Source organism: Strigops habroptila, chromosome 8 (genome assembly GCF_004027225.2).
Source record: "Strigops habroptila isolate Jane chromosome 8, bStrHab1.2.pri, whole genome shotgun sequence".
Lineage (NCBI taxonomy): Eukaryota > Metazoa > Chordata > Aves > Psittaciformes > Psittacidae > Strigops > Strigops habroptila.
In genome coordinates, this window is record NC_044284.2 from 30,870,585 (window position 1) to 30,890,685 (window position 20,101).

The window sequence follows — 20,101 nt, forward strand, 5'->3', positions numbered from 1 at the left end:
TGCTACCACTCTGAAGATATCAACCATAATACATTTAATAACTTTCACATTATTATTTATTGTGATGAATTCTATTTAAGTAAGTCACCTATTTTTAACCTAACAGAAAATACACAAACCATCCAGAGCATATTCTGTAGCGGACTTGAAAAAAAAGCCCATCCATTTGATTATATATTAACTTAGAATTTATATTTTTCAATCCGTGGAATAAAATACTTGAACAGAAAAAAGGCCCAACTTACTGAATAATATTATCCAATGCAGATTACTTTTTCACCTCTCATCAGTATTATACCTTTATCTCACACTGGAATGGAAGGTGGGTATTAATATTCAAAACCAACATAGGGCATTAGATATTACATATCACTGTACAGAAGATCCAGAAATAGATGATTTACTTTAAAGGAGATAATCAAAGAAAGCTAATCAAAAAGCTAATCAAAAAGAATATTTAAAGTTGCCTTGATCATGATCCATAGGTACATATACAGGGAGAAGATTACAAGTACTAAAGGATCTTTAAGCTTTCAGAGATGAATGCTTAATATAAATTGCTGGAGGTTTGGACTGGACACGTAAGATCCCAGTCTGTAAACTTGAGGAGAAACGGGACAACAATGAAACAAATCATTTATGAGATGGGCTATGTTAAATAGTCTATTATTAAACTGTTTCAATGGAGATTGGGTAACTTTCTCAAAACCAGACTCTGCTTTCTTCTTTTGGCACCAATGTAGGAAGGTAAGGGTGCAATTCTGTGGTGTTTTTATGCAGGAAGTCAGGTAATTAATTCATCAATATGACTCCATCTGGCCCTAAAAATCTGGCAGTCTGAACCTTGAAGTGTGCATAAGAGTAGGTACAAAGTCACATGGAACAGATTACTGATGCTGAAGAAGAAATACGTAAAAGGTAATGAGGAGGAGAGCAGTTGAAGGATGTTTTAAAAAGAGCTGTGAAGAAAGAGGACTTCTGGCAGTTGATGTCAAGGATAGAAGAAGTTCAAAAGAAAGTATAAAACTAAAATCAGGAGAGGAAAACTAAAGGAGATATACAAGATAAAAATGGCTCTGAGCATGAGGAATAGATCAGGAGAGAAAAAACAGTGATTTAGAAGTAGGATAAATAATAAGGAGCTTTGCAGATGTGAATTAAGGGCCTGATTTTTTTGCAGTAAAGATGTCAGCTGCAGCATTCAAGTGGTCTTACAATGTTTTGAAGCCATGAAAGAAGTAGAAGTCAGGCTGTGAGGAGGAAAAGCCTTTTCCAGCAGTTAAAAGAATCATGAAAAGAAGAAACAAAAGTAGTCAGTGACACACCAGAAGATTATATACATGACCCATTGATCAAAGCAAAGAGTGACATATCTAATCTAAAAATCTTTCTTTGCAGAAGTAAAAAAGAAACCATCCTGTTCACCATCTATTCCCTTTTTCCTCAGAAAATTTTGCTCACGGTTGTGAGCCAACGCTAGCGAGCTCTGGGGCAGAGGAGTAGTTAGCAAGAAAAGCGTGCATCAATAGCTGTTGCTTTGGTTACAAAGGCACATGAGCATGTATAGTTGTGACAAGCTATTTTCAGCTTTACACCGTGAAATAGAGAGAATATTTATAAAAAAGATTATGTTACTTCTGCTTGGTCTGTCTGTGGTGGAAAGTCCCAGTGCAGTGTCACATGCTACATCATCCTGTGTAATTGTTGCTGTGTGCTCTAATGACATTGAAGTCACCCGTGATGCTGAGTGCACAGAACTCGTCAGCTTGGGAAGGAAAAAGTTGTTACTGGTGCTGGGGATATATCTTCATGAACAGCGTTTCTTAAGTGCTAGCTATTAACTTGAGTGGGAGCGGTACTGGGCACCCAGCTGCCTCCACTGCGTGTGTGTCAGCATATAGATACCGCTGACTCCTTAGCTAAGCCCACGCTAAGGCATATGCACAAAAGGCACAAAATTGCAGAGCAATCTCTGTCTCCCAGTGAAAATCAAGCACGGTGGGGGATCAAACAAATGGTTAGATCTCTGCTGACATTTCAAAGCTTCTGCAGAGAAAGATGACAGCAACTTAGGTTCAGGAGAAAGGCAGAGAAGGAGAGGGACTGGGGCACAAGCAGCATGGTGGCGCCTATGGGTCCAGGGAGGCCCACACATCAACTCTCTTTCAGGAAGAGAAATGAGCTATGAGCTCTGGAGTGAAGCCAAGATGAACCAGAGTCCTATCACTGCCAAAATCCTTTGGCCCTTGCTATCTAGGAAGATGACGGGAATGTCTGGGAGCAATTCAGTAGCCCCACTTCAGTTCTGGTTTGTTCCCATCTTAGCCCAACCGCAGTTTCTGGTTTAGACTCTATGGGAAGACACTGTGATAAATCTCGTCCTTCATGCCACTTTGTGGGCCCTGTTACCTAGCAGGAGAGTCTGAACCCCTAGGGGAGAGGACAGCTATGACAGCTCCTCGTTTAAAGATTTATTCTTTGAAACTTCATGTCCATGACATCAAGAAGGGAAGTCAATGGATATGAGTGTTAAGAGACAAAAAAAGACATTCCATTTGAAGAAATGACCCCTTCATGAAACCTGTTTGTGAACTCAAGATTTTAAATGAGCCTGACCCAGTGGGAAAAAAAATCAAACTGTTCTGTACAGAAGAAATTCTCTGCTGGAAAGCAAATAAGAAAGTTCACAGGCACTGCAAACACTAGCCCAGTGGGTAATTCTCTGAATGAGATGCACTTTGCACTCACAGCAGTACTGAAATTCAGCAGCTCCCAGGACTGAGGTTTATTCAATTTTACCAATAAGAATGCAACTAATAATAGTTTTAAAAAGGAGGAATTTACTGTGGAAGTGAAGATAAAATACCAGATTCTAACCTTTATTACCCTCACTTGTGTCAGACATATTTTGCACCACTTCACATAAAGTACAGATGTCACAGATGCTCTCACAGAATAAGCCCACAAATGGGATTGAATCAGACTCTGAAATTTTATCACTAGGGACATATATTGTTCCTAGTATCATTAAATCCCTTGTATGGACAAGGAAGACCTGAGGGCCAGATCCCCTCTTGGAGGCAGAAGGGATTTCCACCACCTGGGGCTCAAACTGCACTTCCTCTGAAATGCACCTTTTTCACATTGAAATTAGGGGGGTGAAGACTGGGGCACCAGTGGCAGTGGTAAGCTCCTGCAGCAATAAGCCTTTCCCAGCAAAGGATCTAGCATCCATTCACCTCCAAGTTTGTGTGAGAGCTCTCCTCGGTGAGGAAGGGGGTACCCTTAAACTTAAATTTGTGCTGATGGGGCTGAACAGCCATCTCAAATTTCTCCAGAGCCGAGCCTCACTGAAGTCAATGGTCTATTCCCCACGTAAGTAATCTTTGTGGACTGGGGTCTTACCTAGCCATCCTTCACAGAGCACTTTAGGTTCCTCTGAGACCATTTGTTAAAGTAATTTTTTCCTCCCCTTCCAGTTGAAGAGTTTGGAAAGGTGTCAGAAGATTAGCATCATGCAAATTGCAAAAGGAAAGTGTCACTAAGGTAGGAAGACTTCACAAAAAATAGCTTAGGGAACTATACAGCATCCAGAATTAAATTTTATAGCAGTCCATAAAATTGAAGTATGAGCCAAGGGTTAACAACCTTGAATTTTGCCCTTAAAATTAGTCCAAGAAGATCTACTTCATTATAAATACTGTAGTACTATATAGTGTCCTGTTGATTGATATGCCCAAGAGCTACCTTTGTCGGCAGTCTTTTAAGCAGTAATCCTTCATTTTGGTCTTAATAGTAAGATAGGCACCTCCTTCCTCATTGGGCTATCAATTTTTACCTGCCAATACAGTTTGATGAGCTTGCTTGTATGCTGCTCAGTGCCTCCTGTCAGCCAGTACATATAGTCAGCGATCATGGCGCTCCTGATGACAAAAGCAGAATAAATGAGTGTACAGGGAGGGAAGGATGTATATAGCAATATTCAAAGGAGGAAATACTTAGAGAGTGTAACACAAGGTTTGTATCAGAAGATTACACGACTCGCAGTCTTTGTCCAACTTGAGAAAGATAAGGATTAGTAAACATTTTTTAGCTAGCTAAACTATCTGCAAGCAAACATCCCTACATTTTCTTTTAATAGCTTTTCCATATTTTACTCTGAGCAAATATTTAATGACTGCTATACAATATTCTAGTCTGGATTTTTTTTTTTTTTCTTTATAGTATTTGTGGATGAGATATGTTACGTGCAAGTACATTTCTTCTAGGACACCAGCAACTTGTATAACACCCTGTAGCTTGGCCATCTGAGCTTATTACTTGTCTATAGCAAACTCATACTTCAGCTTTGATTAAACTATATCTTAAAAAACCCCAACAAAACAAACTAAAAGTAATCAGCCATCTTGCTACCTAATGGAGTATGCTTTAGTACTCCCACTGTCTGTGACAATCATTGCATTGCTCTTTCTAGACTGAGGGATATTAAAAAACTATTGTGCAATGGATATTAATGCAGAGTCTTAACAGACTTTAGAAAATCAGTTTGCTTTTATGGCTGCCTCTCCACATTGCTCTCCGTTTCCTGTCCTCTAGAGATTCCAAATCCAATTAAATGTGACTAGATGTAATTCCAAATTGTCACTTAGTCAATTAAACATATAATAATCTTGTGTACCTAATTACTAGTACCAAAAGTTTATTTGTTGATGTAGTGCTAGCAATGTGTACTTCTGCATGTTCCCCTTATCATTGCCTATATATTAATTGTGCTTTGACATTACTGTAAATTGAATTTGAAATTTTCCCCTAGTTAAAAGTGTCTCACAAACAGTAATCCCAATCCTGTTGTAATACCCTTTCAAAATGTACTTTCCAAGGCTGTATTATGTTCTTAATGAGATATAACCAAAAATACATGGATTTAACAATAAACATTTCAAAGCAAGCCCAGTATCAGGGGGTAACATATTGTTACAAACAGGAACTAAATCTTCCCTTAGATGTTCTCATGCAGCTCCCATTAACTTCACTAGGAGAAAAGCAATTCAGTAGGATCCATGGATTTCTGCATAAGGACTGGATTTAGCCATAAGCTTTACCCAATGCTCATTTAAATCATTGGCAAAAATTCTCTTGACTGCACTAGAACAAAGAGTGGTTTCTAACTGAACATCATTAGCCCAGCCAGCACAGGATGAACAAAGGATGAAATCCTCATTGCCTTGAAATTCATTGGCAAAACTCTCACTGACTCCAAATGGTGCCAGTGTTTAATCCCAGGGATGACATATGAATCCTGTGGATGAAGCAGAGAAGGTGAGCAAAGCATCTAGCTTTGCCTGCTCGATCTGGTGATAGTTTTGAGGAAAGACCTTCGCTATGTTCTGAGGTGGAAAAGGGAAATAACCACGTGACACAGAATTGAGGGACGACGGAATGAACTTGTCATGTTATTGTGTACCTTTGGTCTACTGGAGGTGATCTACAAAGCTTCCAGCTCCCATGGCAATGGCACAGCTAGTCTGTAATGGTGTACATGAGCAGTGGTGGCCTCCTGCAGCCACCTCATCAGAGAGAAGGAACTTTCAATCTAAATTTAGAGCAATTCTTCAGCACGAAAGCCTTGTCTGTCTTGGAGTCAACGGACATTTGCAAGTGGTCATTTACAATTTGAAATCCTATAGATCTATCACCACTCAACCGCTGTCATTTCAAAGATTAAAACTGGCAAATCTTTAACCGCGAGCATCACCCTGCCTGCTGCTGCGGAGCACTGCCATGGGTCGAATGCGATCAGTCGATACAGAGACACCCGCAGCGTGTTTCTCCATCCCTACTGCAGGCTGCAGACTGGCGACATGAGAATGCATCCCACTGGCAGCACAACATGACATCTATTTTGCAACCTCCTGCTCCTTGATGGTAGCCAAGACTTTTCTCCCGGTGTGGCACTGTTTTCAAAGGAGGAGACGTGTGCAGAGCCCTGGACAAAACTGGAATAATTTCTCAGACAAGTTTCTTCATCTTTCTCTGTTTCTCAGCATCAGCTGTAAAATGCGGATGATCATATTTGACTGATCTACTTATTTGGTGTGCGAGTTCTCCTGGCACAATCTTTTGCTAATTCTTTGCAGCATGCTCAGCATAATGTCACTCTGATCGTGGCAGAGGTCTCCAGGCATTGCTGCACTCCAGACAGACGCCTTTCCTCTTTATTCTTCCTCCTTAATTTGTTCTTATTTAAATAATCAGAAGCACACTTACATTTCCAGCATTTGTGTTTAGTTTTTCAATGTCTGCTTTTGCCCCTAGTCAGTTTCTTCCATACTGCCATGCATTGCACCAGGAATGGCCAGGCATAGACATAAAACCCCTCTGAGCCTTTCACATGCCTCCACCCCAATTTTGCTTCTCAGTTCCTTGTCCATCAGGGAGCACACTTGCTACTGTGACCTCGGGGTTTACAAGGGGCTTAGAAAATTCCACTTTCAAAAGAAGCACAAGCATTAAGGCTTTAGGTGCATGGCCTGTATCCAACCCCAAATGTGCCCAAGTCAGAGAGTGTTCTTTAAAGGCCCCCAAAGCTCAACTCACAGAACCAAAGTGACACATGCAAGAGGGAACTATAAACTTCCAGACACAGGGACACAGGTGAAATTATGCTGTCTGAATATGGTTACAGGGCTGGGCACTGAAAAATATTTAGGCACCTAAGTTCCCAGAAACCAAAGGACCGATTGAGGTATTTAGGTAGGTTAAAAGCCTGGCTCCCACTGAAATACATGAAAGTCTAAATAACTTAACTGTGTTCCTAACTCCAGGTGAGTACTTATTGATGTGGCCCACAGAAATTCAGGTAACAAAGACATTCAGTAAGCAACAGGTAAGCCCATGAGACACTCTGAAATGAGACTTCTGCAAAATATTATTTAATGAAATACTATTAATGAAATTATTATTTAAGATCCAGAGCTAGTGACCCAGATTATTAACATCTTTTTCTCCCTCCTTCATCAGAGCGAAACCCTATTGTATGCACATATCTCAAGACACCATAGTTGTTTTTATTTCTTTTTTGATGGCTTCATGTGTAACAGCATTTCAGCAAAGCTGTCCAACCTTCCTTCAATGATACGGCTATCTGGAGGTTTTCTTCTTTATTTGGAGGGCCCTTCTTTATTTTAAAATAGACTCATTTGTGATAATTTTTTACACTGTACAATGCAATGCTTCCATTTCCTGCAGTGTACTAATGAAGAAGAGAGAAATTTGCTTTCCCTAAACTGAGACAAAAATAAAAAAAAAAATGAGGGATGGAGTTCAAACTGCCTGACTCTGAAGCTTCCCTTCTTTTGTCTGATGAAATTGTCCAGGGAACAGGTAAAGAGTTTAGCTGAAATAGTCACTTCCACAAGTAACTCCGTAATTCAGATTACTCTTGCCATTTTTGTTTGTATGTATACGTTAATCTCTTCCTGCTTGCATTAGCCCAATATCACTTACACTTTCACCTATACTAAATACATGCTGTGTCTATGTTAAAAAAAGTTTGAAAATTAGTTACAGAACCAGCTGTAACCTTATTTCTACTTGCACATTGAAAACATTGGTCCAATCTGCCGACTGATAAAATACTAAATACAGATCAACAGAGGAATTTGTAATGACTAAACTAGGCATTTATTGTGAATTATTGTCAATTTTCTATGTAAAATTATAGGTGGAATGAAGAATACAAAACTCTAGAACATACTGTAGGACTGCATTTTTATTAAAGGTTTATGGGGATAATATGTATCTTGAGAATGAAACTGAGTGCTTCATTGTTCACTGGAACTCCAGATAAAAAGAAGTTATATGGTGAGTACAGTAGGGATGGGTAGGATTAATTCCCCTCCCAAACAGGGATTTCTGAAGAGCAGAAAGCGGAAGTCCTTGAAAGAAGGAACTTCCTGATACATTGACTGATATTGTCAGAAACAGAATGAGGAACCCCTCCCTCTCCTGTTACAATATCAAAACTATATTAAATGTGATATGTAGATATGTAATGTTATCAGTTGGGATCAGCTGTTACGTCATGTTGAGGTTTTGGACAATTAATGTTGGCCAGCAACAGACCTCGCTCTGATTTGTACCCCTGGAGTTACTACATAAGGGTTCAACTTTGAACTCTCCTGAGCACAAGGAATATAAGATACAGAGGAATCCTAGAATGGTTTGGATTGGAAGGGACTCCAAAAACCATCTAGTTCCAACCTCCCTGCCATAGGCAGGGACGCACCCCACCAGACCAGTCTGCTCAAAGCCCTGCCCAGCTTCTGATACAACCACTTCACTGACTTTCAGAAATATTTACTTCATATCTACAGAACCATCTGCCAGTTTTGACTTACTAATTTGAAATACTTACAACATGCCTGAGTTTCAGGTGTGCAGCCCACCAAAGAGCCCCGTCTGATATAAGAACTGAAGTAGTTCTGACAATGCACCTTCAGGAACACCTTATGGGAAGTGGCAGAAAATGTGACACTTCCTTCTTTCAAAACATGAGGCTTTATATTCAAATGTTTTTTTCCTAGTTGCTAGTTCAGGTCAGTATGAACTTCCATGACATAACCTGACCCACCTGGGTTAAGAAGCAAGTGTTTTGCAATATCTGCTTAATCTGGCCACTTGGTGGTGTAGAATAATAAGGTATATTTCTATATGTGCAAGCCAAGAGCATACCACAGATCCTAAACTCTCTCCCTCGGCCCATCTCCAGACATGTTATAGAACTTGTAATAGAAGAGTCAAAGGTAGCTTTTGCTGCACGACGGCTGCTGACACTAATAGCCGGCGTACAGCCAAATCCTTTGCAGCAGCCACACTAGTCCGTGACAAGAAAATGGATAGTACAGGTATAAGAAATATGCAGAATTTTCTGGAATGCACCGAAGTATTACATTTCCAAAGAAGACAAGAAATTAGCACTGTTGTTAAGTACTTGTGTGTTCATTTACCACTGTAAGTACTAGGAAAAATATGAGGGCAAGACTCAAGGTCAGCTCCTTAAGCCTTGACTGCTCCCCTTGAGCTGCACAGAAAGAAAGGAAGCCCTGAAGGGGAGAGGAAAATCTCTCTGCAGATTGCAGAGCCTTAGCAATAGTCACAGCCTAGGCACATTACAGCCTGACAAGTAGCAGAAAATCACCTTTGCTCCTTACTTCAAGTGATCTCACCTGGATCCACAGTACGTGGTACTAATAGGAGGCTTTGGCATCTGCTGTGTGATGTTAGTCCTGTGCAGACCTACTGTTTGGAAAGGGTAAGTATCTATTTTTTTTTTTTTCAGTTTAAGGGGAACTTTTCCTATTATATTCCCATTTAGATCAGCTCAGATGTAGACACCTGGGTATTTGAGCTCTCTAATACAATAGTATTGAGACTGAGAAGCAAGTTACAAAATAAGCTACTGCTCTATTCTGGATGACCTTTCCTATTTTCTTCTGAGATTATAAAAGGAAAGTGATGTTTATAACTGGAATAAGTAGGAGGTAATAATTTTAATGCAATTATCCTATTTGAAAAGTGAACAAAATAATAACAGTTAATTTTTAAACATCTCTATATAGCCTAAGTAAATGTAAACTAATTACTCTGATGTTATGGAGACACTTGGAAACCATTATGTGATGAGAGATAAACAGAACTCCAGAATATTAGCAAAAATTAAATACTAACATCAGAATTTACCTATATGTAGGCTAGCCCCCAAATAGGGCAAAAAGTTATGTTATCTATGCATAACACCTTAATGTTGCTAATTCCTGTAGAGGACTGGCTAAAACTTCCTTTTAAGCATTTCACAAGTGAACCTTAAATGTACTGGAAGCTGCTCTTCTGTCCTGCCAAGCCCCTCCAGATTGGTGACGGAGTATGTTTGCTGTCTTTGCTGAAGTTTCTGGGTCATTAGCCTATTGCCAGAAAGCAGAAATAAGTTTCCTGCAAAGAAAATGGCACCTGTACTTGGAATACATTTATGATATTTATTATCTGTCCCATGGTTGCATGCAGGCAACAACTTTCTGCATTGTACTGAGATTGCTATGCAGTGATAACAAGCGTTTCTCATGTAATGGGAACTGCCACACAAGGACATGGAAATTGCTTTACAATCGTGAGCTGAGTGATGCACAGGGAAATGACAAATCTTTTAAAATAAGAGATGCTCAAGAAAACAGGTTGCTTGCTTGCCCAGCAAGATTTTGGGCTCTCCGTGAGCTGGTATGAAACAAACACTAGTCAAAATGGATATGCTCTACAAATCCCAGGAGGTGTGGGGGGCCCCACTGCCTGTGTTAGCTTCATGGCTGAGCCATTTGGAGACAGGATAGGATAGCTGGAACCGCTTGTGGTAGAGATGCAATGACACTTCCAGAGATCCATGGTTTGTGCTTGTTCTGGACTCTTTGTTGGTGCTTGCCCTGCTCTCTGGTGTTTCTCTGTCTCTTGCTCCCTGGGTTAGGGACACATCTTGTACTGTCAAATGTACAAGATCTTCCAGATGTGGAGAACACGAGTGTTGAAAGCTGCCTCTTGCCTCTGATCTGACCCTGTTGGAGCCAGCTGTTGTTTGACATGTGGACAATCTCAAATGATAAAGAATAACATGTGTGACACAGAAATAACAGCCAGCAGACAGAGTCTAACATCCTATGTTGGTGTCAAATCAATAGGCTGTGTGGACTTTCCTTTGGGCTTTGACCCCAGCACTTGCCGGAGCTCCTTTCCTGGATCCCGTTTACGCACCGCTGCTTCCGCAGTGTTCCTCTCACGCGTCTGGAGGTCACAAAACCAGCAGAAACTGGCGGATCCCTTCGTTTGAGGGCGGGGAGGGGGTGGGGCGGAACCGGATTCCGTTTCCTTCCTAGTTCTGCGCAACGTGCTCTGCCCGTGCAATGCGCTTCCCGGCAGAGGGGGGGCCTTGCTCCCCGCCGGAGCCGTCTGACCGCTGAACCGCCACCGCGGAGCAGCCCTGGGGTGGTCAGGCTCGGGGTGGTCAGCGCGTCGCGCGGGGCTGCGTGCGGGAGGTCGCTGCTCTGCAGCTCCCAGACCAGGGCAGTCCCGGGGCTCCGACCCCCGGGCGGTCCCCGAAACAAGGGTACACACATACGCCTCCTTGGCCAGGAGAGCTCTCTGCGTGCTGGGGAACCGCGGGGCTCCGGAGGAACCCCCAGTGCGGACGGGAGGGGAGGTCCGTTGCCATGACAGCAGATTCCCTCCCCTCCTCCCCCCCCTTTATAGAATTCCCCCCGCCCAGTTCAGGAAAACTGAAACCGTTAGGATGGAGAAATAATATAAACTTTCATCTGTTTTTCCGAGACAAAACCCAGGCCGGATGCAAAGGCAGGTAGCACAGGTCTAGAGGCACTCAGCAGTGTGTCCCCAACCCCAATTATTACTATAGCTTTCCTTAGTACAACTCTATGATTTGTAGAACAAACCTGGATGTACAAACTAACCCAAATTATTCGCCTAGCTTTCACGAACTCTATTTTCAAGTCAGACCAAAAGGAGACGCAGACCTGAACTCTTACAGAGGACTGAGGTTCACCACTTGCAGACCTAGTTTGCTTTTCAGATGATGGATTTATCTAGCTTATGTTAGGTATATATATTTAATATGAATGTCAAAAAGCTGAGTCAGCTGTGCCACAGCTATTAAGATCCTCAAACGTCGTCTTCAATGCTTGCTTACCCCTACTCTATGCAGTCAGATGAATATGAGTTGTTTGTTCTGGCAGAGGGACAGACAGTCTGTTTTCCCTTACATGTATACAACTAATTTCAAGTCACTAGTGTTCTAGCTGGTGCTAAAAGAGCTATCTTAAGCTTTTCACAGAACACAGTGACACTGTTAAATCAGCACAGCATTTTGATTAGCAGAAAGATGAGAGCTACACAGCTTAATGAGAAAAAGGGGCAAAATCTCTTCTGTACTTAAAACTCCAGTTTCAAAGCAAATAGGTGGCTATATTTTTCTGTAAGTTAAAACTTTGCACCTTACTACTGATTCAAGGCTATTCAGGGTCGGTAATAGCCTGCACTATTTGAGTAAAAAAGAAAAATTGCTTTCATGCCTTATTGCTCATTTGGTTAGACCTTCTCCTGTGGGTGCAGCTGTGGGGTCACAGCCTGTGGGCTTGGTGACTTGAAGGACATGTAGGCTCTCATAACTCTTCCTTCAGGAGCTTTGAGGCTCATCCCTGCATGCATGTTCCGTTTCTAGCACTGTTGTTCTGGAAAGCAAAAGATGGTGGTTTGTCTGCTCTGTCTTCAGAGAGAGCATGGACCTCCGAGGTTCTCCTGTGGCTTACACATCCCCTTGCACATACATATCCTTTATCTCGTCCTTTATCTCATCCTTCCCTAAGGTAGTAGTCATAGAATCATAGAATAATTTGGGTTGGGTATATTGCTAGGAAAGTTGAGTTCTCATTGGCCTCCTCCAAGAGCATTTTCTTATTTTTGGGACAGAAGTGAGCCCCCTCTTTTGGAGTGACTTTCCATTCTGATCATAAGTGATTCTAGTAGCTGCTATTGGAGGCTGATCCTAAACCTAAATGCCTTCTAATGTCTAAAACTTCCCAGTAACTTCTAGACTAAATTTATATATAATGCATTTATGCTCACTTGTTCAAGGGCCGAGGTGATCTTTCAGCTGAAATAGGCTTTCTCCCTTCTGAGGTTTAAATCTTTACTGTGTTTGTCAAGAGCAGTCTTCTAACATCAGAGATACCAATAGAGGAGAAATGTATTTACTAGCTGACATCTCAGTGAAAGTGGTTGCAGCACTTTGAAATTCATCATTTGCAAATTCTGTGAGCCCACGTTGGTGTTTTTAGGATTGCTTTACAATGCCAAATGGCCTTAGGCTGCACTCTACATGGTAGCATCCTATCACAGTGCTATCCTGTAGGAATAGCTATTGCAGCTGACAAAATTCAGAAGTGATGCAGATATGGGCTTATCAGACTCCTTACATTAATTCAGATGTCCTTGCATTTAGACTGCTTCATATGCTTATTCTCCTGCTGTACTAGTGAAAATTACACACAGACAAACTTGAGAGACATTTAAATTACAGTTGACCCCACTCTAACCTATTACTTTCTCTGAACCAAAGAATTCAGTCTGGTGTGTCTTCAGAGACAAAATCTCTGGGGATTTCAACTTGATAGGTAGGCTGAATTAAATGTGGTTATCCATGCTGCTTGTGCCAAGCAGAACTGTTCACAACCAGCCACTCCTGTTCACTCGTACAGTGTTCTGGGTGTATTTAATGGACTATGCAATAACTTAAAAATCACAAGAGGGGGTGGGAAGGCAAGGGATACTTAAAAGCAGAAAAAGGAATAGAGTGACCTTTTTCTCATGGAAAAAGCAAGCAGAAATAAATGATGGCTTATGCTAACAAAACCCAAGTTTGTCTTTCCAGAAACTGCAACTGAATATCTGTGCCGTGGTCTGTCTGTAATGACTGGAGTACATTCTGCACCATTAGTGGAGTTCAGCTAAGACCAAAAACTCCATTGAGATGATGGAAACAGTGCTAAGCTTAGTTTAACACAATCTGCAGAAGCAGCTCTGCACAGTTGCTATAACACTATGTTAAACTAGGCTAAACTCTGAATACTGCTATAGTCACTGCTTTTGGAACCACTCTGGGTTCAGTCTGTCAGAGTGTTCCTCTCCTTTACAAAATACGTAATCTCATTTAAAATCTAGTCCCCTGAAAGATACTCAGTGGGGGGGAAAAACAGGCTGACAGTGTTCCCTTGTGCCTGCTGATGTAGTAAATTTACTGATTGCTTATCTGCAGTAACACCAACCACAATTTTGTTTTTTGTGGGTTTTTTTTTTTTCTAATCATATTTATGAATACCTTCTTAGCTCATACTGTCTCAAATATGGGCATTTTTGTGTGTTGCTGCTTAGGAAAGATCAGTGTTTGAGAGTGTATTGTTTAACTTTTATGATTGTGTTTATTTAGAAAAGTCCTCTTTCCCCTGCTGCACTCCAAACAATTGCCTTGTATCACTTCACCTGTTGGGCTTCTAGTGAATTTTTGGGTTTAAAAGTGTCTTGGGCATGATTCTCTACCTGTCACAAAGGAACTATACTCTCCTAACAGAGCTCTCAAATGCCTGGCTGATCAGTGGACCTCAACTGTTGATGATTCAGGTGGTGACAATTTCTCTTTGAACCGATGCCCTAACAAGACTTAAGAATAAGAGGCTGTTATCAGTGAGATATAACCCCACCCCACCTCCCTCCATCCCCCCAAAAAAACCCCAAACCCAAAGGTGGGTTTACAGGCAAGTGAAATATTCCAGGTTTGCCTGAAATTATATCTAAGGAAATCTGGAAAAACTGTTTCCTTGCCTTTGGGAACGGATTTCTTCTCCCTATCCTGACCTGTGAAAGCTAGTGTGTCCTGCAGAAGGAAAGTGCTTGTCCCAGAGCTTTTGGCTGGAGTCCAGCACAGAAAATTGAAGTTCATCTTCCCAAATTCTCTCTGCAATTCTGCATGTCTGCTTGGATAAAGTTGTCTTCCACTCCATGTACAAACTAGTTTTCTGCTATTTTAATAGCTTCAGAGCAATACCACTAGCATCCATCTTAAATGATGAGCAGAGTGACCCTTTCAATCTCTTGCCTATTTGCCCTCACTGTTCTGCCATTAGTTAGCTAATGATTTGTGAAATATTTCGTGATATACCTTGTGGTCTTCAGCTGAGCGGTCCTCTGTAAATGTCTAATGTTAGTACTAATGGTAATACATACCAAGCCACCATTGCATTTCCTCATGCATTTCTTTCATTTAAGTATGTTAAGTGGTTAAAAACTTCTGCTGCATGTTGAAACTTTTAGTTTTTGGCAGCATTAATGGAAGCATACAAGCGGAGCTTCCTCTTGTAGGCTTTCCTCCTGCCAGCAGTTCCCGTTCACACCACCAATCTCATCAGCTGCACGCAGGCTAAATTTTGCAGCATACCACAGTGTACCCAGAGATCTTGATTCTCCAACCGCCCCCATCCGCTTGGAACCCACCTGAGCTTCTGCCCAGGGTTATGGAGAAACCAGGAAGCAGAAGATGCTTGTGTGCATGTAACTTTTGCCCAAGCACAGCCCAGGGACCTGATCAGGGCTCACTCCTGTGCCTCAGGAGGAGTAAATGCTCCTGCATGCATTAGCCTGATGGCAACTAGGGACATAATTGGGATTATTCATGCTGTGCCAACTGGGAAGATTGGAGCTCTGTTGCATGTGAGATCATATGCACAAAGCCAACACAAAGCTCCCACTGATTTGGAAAAGCCTGGATATAAGATGGTATCCTTACTACTGAGATCTGGAATGAAAGAGATGTAGAGAAACCATTAGAAATCCACAAGCAGTGGATTACCTTGCAGCTTCAGAGTATCTCTCTAAGCACCTAAACACAGCAGCTTGGCGCAGGTGATTCCGGAAATAGGATGGGTTCAGAACAATGCTCCTTCAAAAGATAAGAGAGAGAGAGAAGTTTAGATTTCTATTTTGTAAACCATTAAAAGCTGCTAATAATCAAACTGTAAGAATCAGACTGTACACACTCTATACAGGTCAACACTGTATGTTTCAAATGTAATATGAACTCTCTCTTTCCCTTGACAGCTGTGATATATGAACAACATTATTAAAATTTTTATTGAGGTTATATCATAAATGCAGTTTCATCGGGGTTTTGTATATTGTTCTAGGAAGAAAGTTCCTGTGGTAATATTCTATATTGCCTTTAGCTTGTAGGAAACATAAGCAAAAATGCTACAGTACAACTTCATGTGAACTCCTACCTCCACAAAAATGAGTGGCAGTTGTCTGATAATCTACCTGGAAAAACTGTGTATCTAGCATGTGTTTTAATGTTAACTTGGCAGATCTGTGAAATACTTTCTGTACAAGTGATAGGTTCTATGTGGGTGGACCTTGGCATGTTTCTTAGATCTTTACCTTTAATAGATGCAATTCCAGGTGTAACAAATTACAGGCTTTAAGTCAATATCAGAAAGAGGTAGAAAGGTAAAAATAACATAAGCTAAGCAGTTAGATTGGCAGGCAGGGTAGACTTCTGATGTGAGCAGGGGGAGGGCAAGAGTGACAGCTTCTTCTACATCTAGTTGGTTCCACTTCTGAGATCACCAACAAGTGATTGGCTTCTCTGGTCAGCACTTCTGGTGCTTGGAGAAAAGGTACATATAGTGTGTTGTAGGATGCCAAATTTAATATTTATTGTTACGTGTATGTAGAAAATGTAGAACTCAGAACTATGCTTTCCCAGTCCAACATTTGAACAAATGCTCAGAAACTGTGTTGAGAGAAAGCATTACCTTCCAGGACCTACCTCTCTGGGAAAAAGGTGTGGGGTTAAAAAAACAGTGACAAATGAATATCATGTAACTTAAGACATTATTGGAGGAAGTGGAGACCTTAGTGACTGGGGACACATCTAAATACTGAACTAAAATACAATGTACAAAACAGCATGAGATGTTAAAAATTAGTTGTTCTTAATGAGAGGAACGAATCACTCTTAGCAGTAATGAAAAGATAATGCCAACTGCAAACACTGCAAGCTGAACGTGGTTCAGGTCTGAAGTTTAGACAATACTGATGGTCACCAAAACTTAATTTAACCGAAGCAAAGTCATCAAAACATCAAATACTATCAGCATTTAATGATTTGACCAAAACAGTAATATCTTCCATGGATGACAACTGGCACTTCTGCAACCTATTCTATGAGATTATGGCTGCTGTAAACTGTAGTCAATAGCTGATAATAATAATATTGATTTTTCCTTCCCCCTGCTCCCCAAGTTATTGGCTCTACCGCAGCCAAGCAATAGCACTATGAGAGGGGGGAAAAAAAAAAAAAATCAATAATTCCTTGGTAGTTAGCAACACATTTTCTGTAAGTCTTTGAGCAGGATGTGGTGTGATAGGCTTATAATAAATATAGAACTGTGGCAGATTTTCATAGAATTAGATACCGGCTCTCTATTTTCCATCCTTTTTTTTTTTTTTTTTTTTTTAACTGGTCTTGATAAGTTTGACTGCTTCTCTTGATCTGTAAACTCTATACTAAAAAATATTATAGTATGCCCTAATAGCTTGAGCAAATATCAGAAAGCTGCCTTTGACTCCTGGCAGTTTGGTTTTATGTTGCTAGGCTGTCTGTAGCCTATACTCTGGAAATAATTGCTGCTGTGTTACTACTCTACCCAAACCTTTGCTGTACTGATGCAGCTCCAGTTTACTAGCCTTTGTGATGAGCCATGCTAGTTCAATGCCAGGTGTGCACTCAAACTGCAAAGCTATCCCTTTGGCTTTTAAACCTGATTTTGTGTTTCAGGCGATTTTGGTGAAAAGGCAAAAAAAAAAAAACCTGAATGAGAATAGGAAGCAAAGGAATTATACAAACAAAGGTTAAAAGGAAAACCCTAATTCCAGGAAGTTCTCCTTCAAATAGGAGCAGATGGGGGGCTCATCTGGCCAGGCAGAAATGTGCCAGGCTGTGCATACTGAGAACAAGTCCATGCTCCAAGATCCACCTTCAGCCATGAGCAGTCTTGATACTAGGCTGGTTTATCCTGTAATTAATTAGGAGGGATGTGTTTCAAGAGGGAGGCTTGACAGAAGAGTTAGGAAGGGAAGAAGGTGGTGGACACACCAGCTGCAATACAGTCAGGACAATCTCTGTGTGCAGCAATTTGTGCCATCAGTAGAAGCATTGGTCCTTTGGTCTTTTTACTCATGTGCTGTCATGAGAGCTTCAGGTAGAAAAAGTTTCAACAGGAAATGTCTGAAAATGGATAGTTCTTATTTTGCCCAGAGAAAACTTCTAATCCGCAAAACTGCAAATAAAGTCACTACATCTGAAGATTAAAACTTGTGTTCTTGCCAGGTTTTGCCCTCATCTGTCAAATGACTAGGCTAAAGTAAACTTGAAATAGATTTTCATTTATTTTTCATCTTTGCTGTAATCCAAAGACCGCCCTGTTAAAAGCCTTTCGTAAATCATTTGGTCAGTTTTTCTCAACAAAACAGTCCTTAAGTAATGCCGTATATCAGCCTCTTTTGACATTTTCATTTTTTCATCTTGACATCTTCTCTTAAAAATAATACAGTGTTTGTCCTATTATCTTTTTTTCAAACTGTGAGGAGGTGGGAAGAAGTCATCAACTCTCTCACAATTGGAGTATGCGAATCAAAGATGCACACGTTAGTCTGGTTTTCTCCAAGTTTTTCTTTCAGTCTTGCTGCCTGGTGTTAAGAAAACAGGTGTGGCAAGAAAATTGGATTGCTACATCAAAACTGGCTGTTAAAAATCACTTTGCTTTTTCTCTAAGGTGGACATCCTCTATCAAATTCCTTCCCAAATGCAACAGGGATTCAACTCTAATCTGAGTGACATGAGAAAGTGCCTCTGCTACTATCCACCACATCGTTCTTGTTTGGCCTTTATAGGCCAAGAAAAAGTCAATGAGATGATTCTATAGATGAAACAAGTGTAAAAAATACACTTCACCACTAAAGCAGATAAACTAATTTTTCTTGCTAGTACTGTGAGTAAAAGCTAGTTTGTTTGTAGAGGTGCATGCAGTTAATTCTTTGAGTAGAGTAGCAGAAGCTTTTTCTTTTTCTTAGTTGTCCCTGCTTTTCTGTGATACAGTGTGATCTTTACAAATACATTTTAATAGTCAATTATAATTTACTATTAGAGAGGAATTAGGAGATTTATCAGAAGTGAAAATTCAGTGCTAAAGCAATATGTGCCTCTGCAGAGAGACATCAAGCTAGCTTGGGTAGTATAAAGGGTGCTGTGCTGGCACGTGCATGTGTCACTGGTACTGAGTACAGAAGCAATTGCTGGGGTATTCTTCACCACAACATTAAATACGATGTCAGTGCAAGTAATGTGTCAACTAGTATTCAGCAGAACCACATATTCAGTTGCTGTAGACCAATACAGTGTTTTTATCTTCAGTGAATACTGTTGGTCAGTACAGTCGATGATCCAGCCCCAGTATACTTACAGATGAACCTGACGAATCCTGTACAGTTACACTGAACCTCAACTTTCTTCTTTTTTTCTTGTTTCATCTATATGGCAGGGAGCTTAGTATCTGCAGTGTAGTTCTATTCTTACATCTGTTTGAGTCTGCCATACTCTGTTCAGTGATCCCAAGGGCTGGTTTAAGAGTTCAACTCTAGTAGAGGCAGTCAAATTCCTGAACCCTATGGTAGCCAGGAATCAACCTCCTCATATTTTCCTGCAGTTTGTATGTGCAGCTATGTTACGATTTTAAGTTTTATTTGAGCACTTAATGGTGGTACATTTGCTTGTAACCAACTTTGTATTCCAAACCACTTATCCTCCCAGTGCTGTTATAGGGCACTAAGAGTGTGTGTCTTGGATACACAAAAGCTTGCAGGCTTCTGTGCTCTATGTGGGAGTTTACCAAAGCTAACATCCCGAAGAGGTAAAAAACCCTCCCTATTGCAACAAGCTGGTGGAAATATTTAGTAAGCTTGTGAAAGCAGGCATGCTGAAGCGCTTTGTCCCAGAGGACAAGACTGGGGTTGTTTCAGTGCTAGTGGGCATTAATAATTAAAGGCAGAAGGAGGGTGTCTGTGGTGAGGAGAGCTGCCGGAAGGGACATGTGAGGGAAGTAGGGCCTTTCTCCTGAGCTAGGTTTTGGTTTCTTGGTGGCTGTGCAGGTTCAGACACATGGGTCCATGGGGAGTTTCTGTTGCCACCAAATGCCTGGCTGTGATGATGCCTGCCCTGCACTTGGAGGCCTTTTTCCATGGTGTGCATGCTCTGGTCCCTCAAGGAAGGAGCACCCTTCCCTCCCTGCCCTTGTCACTCCTTTTTTTTTTTTCTTTTTTTTAAGAAGTGACACACAAAACTATATAACATCTGTGTTATACAGGAAAAAGCTGGAGGACAAGGAGGCCATGTAGATGTAGCTGTAAGAGCACCCATAAAGGCAAATCTGGCAGAGTC

At 41.0% G+C, this 20,101-nt stretch overlaps 1 protein-coding gene across 1 annotated transcript in view; it reads right to left on the bottom strand.

Annotated features, from left to right (window-relative positions):
- SPATA16 (spermatogenesis associated 16) overlaps positions 1-20,101 on the bottom strand; it is a 97,964-nt gene that overhangs the window by 38,810 nt on the left and 39,053 nt on the right. Inside the window, 2 exon segments of the mRNA XM_030496217.1 lie at positions 3,839-3,923; positions 15,458-15,547. Coding sequence (XP_030352077.1) covers positions 3,839-3,923; positions 15,458-15,547 — 175 coding nt within the window.